At 49.2% G+C, this 11,114-nt stretch overlaps 1 protein-coding gene and 1 non-coding gene across 2 annotated transcripts; both read right to left on the bottom strand.

Annotated features, from left to right (window-relative positions):
* Positions 1–79: 79 nt before the first annotated feature.
* On the bottom strand, positions 80–7,186 carry EIF4G2 (eukaryotic translation initiation factor 4 gamma 2; the record flags this gene model as incomplete). The annotated part of the gene is made up of 14 exons (XM_075281841.1): positions 80–337; positions 644–748; positions 837–1,000; positions 1,077–1,218; positions 1,307–1,405; positions 1,657–1,740; positions 2,159–2,269; positions 2,506–2,657; positions 2,780–2,846; positions 2,938–3,069; positions 3,609–3,711; positions 3,910–4,071; positions 6,475–6,537; positions 7,101–7,186. Coding segments are annotated over 14 exons (1,728 nt in total), but the record flags the coding sequence as incomplete, so codon positions are not given.
* On the bottom strand, positions 427–607 carry LOC142214715 (small nucleolar RNA SNORD97). The gene has a single exon (XR_012717291.1). It is a non-coding gene; the product is annotated as a small nucleolar RNA SNORD97 (small nucleolar RNA).
* Positions 7,187–11,114: the final 3,928 nt, after the last annotated feature.

Here is an 11,114-nt window from a genome sequence, read left to right as displayed (position 1 = left end):
TCCCCTCCTTTCTGGGGCGTCTCACATCCTCATGTACGGTGGTTTAGTGGTTGGATATCCTTATACTACTTTCCTAGGCTCATGCTGCCAGTTTTTTTTTGCAGAGCCCTCGGCCACTTACTGTAAGCTTCAGCAGCTCTTCTTTCGATGGTGGCGGCTTCTTGACGCTCTTGGCCGGCTTCTCTTGGATGGGCGGTGGATTTGTTTTTAGGCCAAGCTGAGGGGTCTGTCCCATGGGTGGTGTTTGTGTGCGAGGGGGCATCATGCTCATCTGAGGCTGAAGCTTTGGCACTTGGTTTTTATTCATTAGGAAAGACTGAGCCGGTCTCAAGCTGATCTGAAAAGAAAATTTTTTAGAAGTTTTTACACTGCAAAAGTAGAAAGAAAAATTCTGAAAAAACAAAAAAAAACAAAAAAAACGCTGGAACGCCCTCATATCTCATAATCTTGCTCAAAGGACACTGGAGACTCCAGAAGAAGGAGACAGCGGTGAAGGATGGGGTGAGGATGATAGGAAAAGTAAGAAGGAGGAGAAGGGGGGGGGGGGGGGGAGGAGGCTCCAGCTTCTGTCCTCGTAATAACGCGTCTTTTCTTAATCATTGGGCAATTGGGATTAATCTCCACTGCATTTGGGGATACGAACCTCATCCGCATTAAGCTGCCCTTTTTTAATGAACCGGGGAGGCATATCCTTGGACTGTCCTTGTTGCGATAAGAGTCCCTGACTCTGATACATCTGACCTTGTCCCTAGACAAAGAAAATAAAGTTTTTTTAACCTCAAGACTCAGGAAGATTCATCACCAACACCACCACATTCCCCATCTTATAACCTTACTTGGCTTTTCATGAACGGTTTGCCTCCGATTTCACCAAACTGGGACTGTACAGGAGGTATGATGTGCCCACCGTGTCCGTTGAACAGTTGACTAGAGCGATGACGTCCCATGGTCGGCGAGAACCTGTCCTGTATAACCCCTGGACCAGTGCCTATTCCGCTGCCTGCAGACACACAATGATCAGCACACACCTCAAAACACATTCAGATTTTGCAGGGCAAGTCGAGCTGCAAACAAACCTGGCATTTGCCTGAACATGTCAGCAAGTCCTCCAAGAGGGTCCCGGTCAAGCTTCATTCTTGGTGGCATGAACGGTCCTTCCAAAAAGAAGTCACTACGCATTCCTTGAGACATAGGAGCAGGAATAAAGACTCCTAGATCCTACAGACAACACAGGACAGCAATGAGACAAGACTCCATACCGCAAGGGGTCACTTACAGATCTGTGCACACGTGACTGCTCACTTACTTTCACTGCATCTTGGCGGATTTGTGTGATAGTCTTTGGTCCATTGTCAATGAAAGCTTTGCGAGGAACCCAACCGTTTTCTCGCAACTCCACAGTATCCTGCAAAGACAAGTATGTTATAGGCAGGCAGACTTCTATGAGATTACATGAGAATAATCCTCCAGCTGTGTCTGGTCATTGGCACTGTGACTGCTAACTAAAGAGATGACAAATCTATATACAGGTATGACTATGTATATGTGTATATAAGACTCCGGCTGCAGCACCAGGCAGTGGATGGATGAACAGCTCACTAGAAGCTTGCACATAGGTGTATGAATGCAGGTTACAGATAAGTCACTTGTACTTACTTGCAGCAGGAAACGAATCCTTGCTGGCAAATCCTTACTAGTCTTCAAGGCGCACATCCGGGCAAAGTACTGATCCATTAAGGACTAAATAGAACAAGAGATACATTAGGGTTGTCACTTGCTTTTAGGAATATGCTGACCTTTACAAAAACTACGATATGGCACTTAGAGAGTCTGGGGGTCCAAACAAGAGATTCCCTGAAAGCCCCATCTGAACAGAGTGCTAATGTGCATGCAGGGTCAGCGCTCTAGACACTTGCATGGGGCTTCCAGGCCTGAGGTCACCCCTTTGGTGGGGTAGGAGATGCCCATTTCCACTGTCACCAACACGGAGGCTGATGAAGCCAAATTTAGGCCCATAGAGGCAAAGACATCAGACACCCACTCGTGACCAGAGGAGGTTCCAGCAGTGGAAACAGAGCAATTACATATTTACACCCCCCCCCCCCCAAATCTTTGTGCACTTGTGGGACAGGCCCATAAGAACTAATCGTTTACGTACCTTGGCTTTTTCGTGGTCTAATCTAGGCCCAACAGTCCTCATTATCTGACAGAGACACTCCAAATCCTCTCCCATGTCTTTAAGTTGGACCCTCTTCTTCTTTTCCAAAAGCTAATGAAAGACAGTAGTGTTAACCAAGGAAATCTTTCCTCCAGACCGGTATTGCCATCCCCTCGACCCTTAGACGTGACCTTTTATTCTTACGAATTACTTCCCCTTTGATCGATTACAGTGGCCGTTCACGCCAAGTGCTCTTAGGTTTGGCCAATTGATGCTGAATCTTTATCAGTCATTAGTCTATAGGTCCAGTACAGCAGCTCAGATTTGGCAGCTTCCCCATTACTTACTGTTTTGATGCACTTATGAAGGATAGATTCATGAATAAGGTCAAGCTTGCCAAGCTCCCCAATAAATTTGATGTTTCCCAGCATCTTGAGCTTGGCAATAGCTCTTTGTTCCTCTTCCTCAGGGAGGAGGGGGCTGTCTCTTTTGTCATACACTGTGTAACACAAAAAGGATTCCAGGTTAGACCACGTGAGCAGGTTCACCCCCACACGGCCACATATATACATACATGGTTACACCCCACCCCCACATACACTGACCCGACCCCGCACTCACCATCAACATTTTTCGATCTGTTTTCAAATTCATCTTGAAGTTTTGAAATTAGGAGGCGTCTAAACGTCTGGAGAAAAACAAAGGGATTCTGAGGTTTGTACAAGACAAAACACCTATATAATGTAAGGGATGTGGAGAGGGGCGGCTACCACACTCACTGTGCTTTGCTTCTGCCCTGGTGGACCCTCTGTTGCTGGGCCGTCAAAGTTTGGTGCATCTTCTGCTAATCGCAGACATAGCTGAGCGTAGAGTGAGCTGTACTTGGGCTCTTCGAGGGCTTTGTCTACAATCTGAGAAGGCAAAAACAAAACAAAACATTATTAGCAAGCAGGTCAGGATTACACCATCTTACTAGCATCATAGTCCACAGCTTTGTATATGGGACGGTTGTGGAGAGTTCTGAGGTGGGAAAATTGTCCCTGTAAGACAATGGCCTGCCATACATAAGATGGTGGACGGCAGGCATTAGGAATAGAGAGTGAAGCAGCGCCTGCTGTATCTTGCTGCAGATTCAGCCGTAGATCCCGCAGCACGATACTTAGGTCAGCCTCAGACAATGGGGCTAATAAGCAAACCTGCAGCACTGATCGAGTCACAAGACTGGAATTTGGAGAGGAGACACATGAAAGACTGTCAGATTCATCTCCAAAGTCCTCTGTGTTAATGGGGAAGAAAGTGCAGATATGTTCAGGGTATTGGCACCTGAGAAACACATCAGCAGACACATGGATGACGGAGGTGAAATCCTAAGGCTGCAGATTACATGCACTGGATGGGACACAAGTAGTATCGGCATGAGAGGACGCTACACGAGCCGGATGTTACTTACAAGCAGTATGACTCCTTTGAGGATGAGTTTGGAATCTACACCCACATTAAGGAGCTCAAGGCATAGCTTGTCAAACTTCTCAGGAGCAAGCTTGTTTAAGATGCTGGAGGAAAGAAAAGAAGGAAGTTAGAGAAACGCAAAATCAAGTCAAAATATCAAGATTGGGATTTACAGTAATTCAAAGGATCCCAAAGACCTGTAACCCTCCTGTAAGGGGCCATAAGGGCAATCGGGGCCCATTCACTACCCAGGATCCTCGTACAGTCAGGGAGACCCAAGAAAATGGTCGGCAGTCACTTACCCTCTTACTTTCCTAAAGATTGCATCATGCCGTTCTTTCTCACTTGCGGAGGTGTGCGCAGTGTTGTTGGCGGAGTTATTTGTGGAGTGAACATCTCGTCTAGTGCTTCGTGAAGGAATCCATCTTTGAACGCCAGGCCCTGGGGTTTTCCCCAGGTACTCGCTGCAAGACAGGAAAAAGAAGAGGGAAACCCTTCACTCAGGATTCACCGAGTCAATGTCATTCATGTACCATGCCCCGAAGTCACAGAGTACACAGGTATAAAAGGAACTCACAGCTGAAACTGTACGGACAAGTGAGCGGCCGCCCTGCCCCAAACTCACATTATAAGGAGGAACTCTGACAAGCCACAACTCTACAGACATTGCCATTCATTTCCTCAACATTCTCTTTTTTTTTTTTTTTTTAAACTTGCAGATGCTGAAATCCCAGACAACTAATACAACTCACATCTGAGGGTTTGTTACAGCGTATCGGTAGCACAACTTGCACCTGTCCCGATAATCTGCAATAGGTGCATCAGGGCAGATTCACACACAGGGCAACCGATCTGACCTAAAGAAAGTGTATGTCTGCAATGAGAATCTCACAATATGGCCGAGGGGAAAGTGATGGCACTTGTGAAACAATTCACAACCCTGGGATCGGCCAATGCACTTTCAGTTTTGCAAGGAACACTTCTCAGGGCAGGTAAAGAATACCAGTGGCAGGATGCAATTGTAACAAAACCTCAGCTGTGAGACAGGTTAGGCCTAGATTAGCTTTTAACCCCTTTGAAATTCAAAGTATATTAAAGATTTACATCAAGCCAGAAAAAAGAAAAACCTTACAAAGGAATACAAAATTAGATCTAGCAAATGAGGGCAACCGGAAAATCCTGAAGAATAATGCGCACAGTATCTTACATAATGGGGGTTCATGCTCGGCAAACCTTATGGGGGGACCATTTCCCGTTACAGGGGGGGCTGACGTGTGGCCCATAAAGTTTGTCAGTTGTCCCCATTATAGAACATTGCACAGATGACAGCACTGAGGGGGGAGGAGGTTTTCTCCACCGTATAGAGAGTATACACACCAGCGTTTCCGCGAGGCTGGGTCACTGTGCGATACAGGCGCACAACCCGCGGAGTCCGCTCCAACTAACGCGCGCTGCATGCAACTGCACGACGCGCAGATGTATTATAGAAATACACCAGTTTGTTAGAGTCTGGGGCAAGTGGGGGGAACGTTTGGGCCTCTCGGACGATCTTCTCGGGGCGGGTAATGTCACCCAATCAAAATCCTGGCAAAACACTGCAGATCACAGCTGTCCACCTGCCAACGATCAAACGTGGGACAAAGAGCCAAAATGAGGGACACATGGTAGAAACAGCCCGATAAAAAAAACAGGACCCCCCCCCCCCCCCCCCTATCACTTTATATTAAAGGTACAGGAAACTGCTCGATAACAAAACCGATACTACATGGAAAAACAGAATAATCTAAGCGATAATCCAGATCAGGATCCGAGGAGATAACTCACAGGGAGACTAGAAAGCAACTGGGGCTGCAACAAGCAACCGGAAGTCGCATCATCGTCACCACAAGTGAATGCGGCTGCTGCGACACGACCGGCGTAAGAAATCACAACCTGATCGATTTCTTGCAACAGTCGTGTCGGGGCCACAAAGCGACCAGCGAGGCTGCTATACACGGACAATCCCTTCCACCACACTTAGGTCCTAGGTTAGGTATCAGCAGCCAGTCCAGACGTACCCCCAAAAGCTGATGCTTGAGCAGACTGGCAGTAGTCCTCTCCAGATTAGATATGGCCTATCCTAAGGTTTTATCTAAAGGTGCTGTAGACAGCGATGTGGGTTACTTCCCAATATATTGTCCCCATCTGCTGTCCTCCTCGTGCTGGGGTAGGGAGCGTACGGCTCTACAGCTGTTGCAAAACTACAACTCCCAGCATGCATACTTGCTCTGCTGTTCTCAGAACTCCCTTGGAAGTGAATGGAGCATGCTGGGAGTTGTAGTTTCACAGCAGCTGGAGAGCTGAAGGTTCCCTACCCCTGCCCTAGTGCGTATACCATCTCCTCCTCCGCTGCCCGCCATGTGACCAGTCCAAGCATCAGCAGCCATGACAGAACCGGAGTTTAGTACATCATATACGGAGCAATGCTTACTAGTGGGATATAGAGGATGGAGACATTATATTGGTGGGTAACCTGAAATGCAGTTCAGAGCACCTTTAGTCCATGGCTGAGCCCTTTAAAGGGGTTGCTGAACAAGTTTATGGTCCTGACAATAGGCCCTAATACCTAACTGGTAGTGGGTCAGACTGTGGGTCCCCAAAGGGATCAGCTGTTCGGGGGTACGTATGGAGCTGGAATAATACCCATGTGCCCTGTGTATGGTCTGGGCATCAACAGACACAGCGGAGGTGAAGCAGGACGCTATGAGGATCTACGTGTGGGTCAGAAGGGTCGTCCATGAATAGCTTCTTGTATAGAAGGGCTGTTTACAGCACCTTTAGATAAATCTTTATATAACCACCCCTTTAACGTCTGAACAGACACGTACCTGTTGCCGACAGTTTTGGGATAGTGCTGAGAGGCACCCCTACCTCCTCCACCTGACGAAGCACTGCAACGAGAATAGGAAGCAGCATTTAACCACCGGATATGAACATAACATACACTGATTTATAAAGTCATGAACCCCCCGATCCTCGCCTGGCCACAGCTTAAACAATTTTCTGGGATTTCCATAGTGAAGATCTAGTCCCAAGTCATCCATATGTGGCTGGAGTTCACCTGGCACCCAGGACATCGGCAGGTCAGTCTCTTCAATGAATACCAAGCACAGACTTGTTTGTCTGGCAGCTCAGGCTCATTCACTTGAATGGGACTGGTCTGCAGCGGTGCCCAAAGAATACGACATCGACACGGGGCAGAGGCTGCACCGACTGATCAATATTCACATATCCATGACCAAGCCCTGGCCAGAATAATACTAGAAGACCAATTCAGATTTCCATCACGTCCCTCAGTTTTTAGACTGACGTTTGCAGCCTTCTGTGCACCGGGTCAGCCCAGTCTCCAAGTTTTTGCCCCATTTTGAAGACCCTTGCCATAGTGAGCTAGTAGAACCTGTTAGCATTTAGGAGTCGCCCCTCCATTACCTTATACCCCCCTGTTGCGACTTACCTGAAACGAGAAGCACCCCCTTCTGCGATCGCACTCTCCACTTTGGCGGCTTGATAACAAAGAATGTTCAAAAAAAGAATAAATACTCAGTGGGCAGGGCGGGGAGGGGGACACTCGCTGCAAGACAAAAAGAGAAGGAGGGGTAAGTGCAAACCCTCATATCATATAGACAGCAATGATTTCTACTCTGATCCGCAAGGGTCTGACACCGAGGACTCTCACAGATCAGCTGTCCACCAGTCTCTGCCCATACAAGTATGTAGAGTGGACAGCGATGGTTCCCAGGAATGGCGGCTCTGCAACTATTACTTGATTATAATCAAAGCAATCCTAAGAGCTGATCTGTGCAGGTTCCAGGTATCAGTCCCCACAGATCCTGTGGATAGAAAACCCCTTGAATCCTACAATAACCGTATAGTGTTGTGAGTGATCACAGCCAGTGCATGCCATATACTCTATAGGGGCAGTGGTGGGTATATAAGTGAGGAGGCCGAGGCTATAACACTCCGCAGGTAGACAGATGAGGCCACAGAGCCCGGCCATCAACCACAGCCGCTTGTCAAAGTATATGAGAGCCAGACGATAAGATACTGAAGGCCAATCCCAATAATGTGATCCTGGAAAAACCCTTTAAAGGTGCATCAGCCTATAGGTTTACTGTCCCTATAGGGTTAATGCGGCCCATAGATACTGATGCCCTGTAAAGTCACTAGGACGGCCAGGACGCGGATCAATAACGTTTCAGGCTCATCGCTGGTAATTATCATCATGACCGTCCTTGGTTGTATAATCACATCCCATACAGGGAGGGGGGGGGGGGGGGGGCGTAGGGCCGGCAGGGGGAGGGGGGGGGGGGGATGTCAAGCTTTTGTTTCAGGCCCTGCGTTAAATGCTGAGAATTTGCAGCGTAAAAGGCTGGATTAACAACAAAGGAGCGCAGGTTCAGTGCAGGAGGAGGGGGCCGCAGCCTACAATGGCTGGGGGGAGGTGGTGCCGGTGGCCGGGGCCTAAACCGAGCAGACGCCTCCTCCTTTGTTCTCCAGGAAGGAGAGAAAGCTTCAGAGCAGCCGGCAGATGAGAAATCTGGAAATCCTCATCACCTCCATCCAATACCTGGCAGAGGGGAGGTGGGCAGCCGAAGGGCTGCGGGTGCCAGCTCATGTGACCCATTATAAAACATCAGGGGGGGGAATTGGCAGAGGGAGGCGCAATCCTCAGTAGCCACACAAAATAATATTTATGCAAGTCATTCGGTATGACGAAGGATAGCAAGGCCTGTAAACCCCTATATACAGGTACACGGCTATGACCACACCTGCTGCTCGGGCCACGACTTCTCACCTATGGTCAGTGGTTGGGAATAGAGATTTAGTAACCTGGGAATGTCTTTGCATCTAGACCATCACCGGGGTCTCCATGTGACCCATTCCCTTACACCCCACCCCCACCTCCCTATATAGCAGTCACCAACAAAGAGGAAGATGAGACTCCATGGACTGTTATACCCCAAACCATCCCCCCCCCCACCACTCACCCACCCGAGTCCAACTCCCCCCGCCCCCCCACTTTACTAGCTTTGGCAATGCCAAATATCTATTTGGCCAATCGTGCCAATAAAGCTTTTTTGATTTGAATAATGAAGGAGTGGCCAGTGATTTTTATTTGCCAGGTAGCCATAGCCCAATACAGAGTAGGCCCTGTGCTGTCTGGTAACGGCCTGGACTCTGCGATACGCCCGTTGGCGCTCTGTGGTACCTTTATGCCCCATGTTAGGATTCGCGGCCTCCCTTTATCAGCTGATCCTGGTCATGTTAGAGTATGGCGGGGCATTATCCTGTCACAGTAATATCTACCCCGGGTGCCCGGACACAGTATTGCCCCAAGTCTCTACCCCAGGTACTCTGCCATCCACACAATCTGCCCCATCAGACCAGGCCGTCTTATTCTACTGCCCCACGGCCCAGTTCTGCGATTCACGTGTCCTTTGCAGATATTTTTGGGGGTGGACAGCAGGGTCTTTGCTGCCCACACGTATTTCCCCATGTGCCCATCCTTGGACCACCGCTTAGCAGGGACGCCCCACGTGACCTGCCATTTTGGCTTGAAGCCAGTCGTCTAGACATCACAAGCCGGCCCTTAGCCCCTCACGCTTGCCCATTTTTCCTGCTTCCACCAAATCTCACACCTTGACAGGATCCAATATGACGAGAATCTGTTTTATTGCTATGGCTGATCAGCGTATGCTCTATATAGCAGTGTATGAGAGCCTGCGATCCCCTATATACAGGTGTATACAGGTGTGACGGTATATACAGCCATTACACCTAACAGATAAGTATACAGAGGACTCGGCGCTCCTCTAGGCAGCCCTGAGGGGGAAGGAAAAGATAAAAAAATAAATCCCAGTAGGGCCGCTCTGGAGGATTAATGGGACCAGTATAAACCAGTAACATGACAACCAGTGCACCATCACTTCTGGGGATCGCCGGCACCTTCTACAACTACTGGGGAGGAGTGTTACCTAAAATGTCACAAAAGCACAAAAAATAAATCCATCCGCTGTGGACACGAAAAACATGAGGGATGGGGGAGGGGGCAGAACACCAGGGACTGTATAGAGAATATAGGGGGTCCGGTACATCCGGGGAGGGTCTAATAGGTCATGTGGATGGGGGGCCTAGTAGATTAGGGGGGGGGGGGCAGAACACCAGGGACTGTATAGATATATAGGGGGCCAGGAACATCTGGGGAGGGTCTAATAGGTCATGTGCATGGGGGACAAGTAGATGTGGGGGGGGGGGGGGGGGACGACGACGGACACATAATATTAGAAGGGGGTCATATAATGTGCAATAGTAATGGACACCTACAGAGGGGCAGATTTAGGAGACGTGGGCTCAGTAATACAGGAGAGGGCTCAGCCCTGTAGAGATCCTATGGGGGGTTTTGGACGGTCCAGTAGATAATACAAGGGTGTGCAGAAATTCGGGGAGGACGTACTGAGGGGTATCTATCTGTAGAGGGTGTAACATGGGGTGGATTTTGGGAGGACACAATAAATAGAATAGGGCTCTCTAAGAATATAATGGGGGGGGGCTACAATTGGAAGGGATATGAGGGCGGCCTCTGTAGATTTAGGATATCACATGGGGTACAAAGGATACATTTGGGAGGGGGCACAGAGCGTACAGCAGGATTACTGGGGATAGTACAGGGGGGTCCTGTAGGTCTGGGTGAGATATATTTGGGGGTACAGGGTCAGGAGAAGCCTTATAAAGGGCCCCCCATAAAGGGAGGTAACAGGAGGGTGAGGGGGGTAAATGGGGACACAGCGGCCACAGACCTGATATTGTAACACATGAGGTAATATTTGGGAGGGGGGTTCAGTATAATGAGCCTGGAGATTATAACCCCACCATATAATCCCATAGACCTGATACTGTAACACATGAGGTAATATTAGTGTGTGTGGGGGGGGTGTCAGTATAATGAGCCTGGAGATTATAACCCCACCATATAATCCCATAGACCTGATACTGTAACACATGAGGTAATATTAGGGGGGGGGGGGGGGGTGTCAGTATAATGAGCTGGAGATTATAACCCCACCATATAATCCCATAGACCTGATACTGTAACACATGAGGTAATATTAGTGGGGGGGGGGGGGGGTGTCAGTATAATGAGCCTGGAGATTATAACCCCACCATATAATCCCATAGACGAGTCTCTACCCAGACGCAAAGGCAGCAGGGCCCGGACTGAGGAGGATCCCCCAGCACACGGCCCCATCCCCGGATACCATCACCTCAGGGGGCCCCAACACCCCCGGCCATAGAACAATACAGGGTGGGGGCGGCTGTGGCCCCTGATAACACGGGGGCCCCGGTCAGTCCATAGCCGGCCCCTCAGCCACATATACCCGGGATAGTCCCGCTGTAATCCCCGGGCAGGGTGAGAGATACAAGGCGAGGGAGAGAAGCAGAGCCCCCCACCGCCCCGCAGCTCAGGGCC

Source organism: Leptodactylus fuscus, chromosome 7 (assembly GCF_031893055.1).
Source record: "Leptodactylus fuscus isolate aLepFus1 chromosome 7, aLepFus1.hap2, whole genome shotgun sequence".
Classification (NCBI taxonomy): Eukaryota; Metazoa; Chordata; class Amphibia; order Anura; family Leptodactylidae; genus Leptodactylus; species Leptodactylus fuscus.
This window is presented reverse-complemented; position numbering and strand designations above follow the sequence as displayed.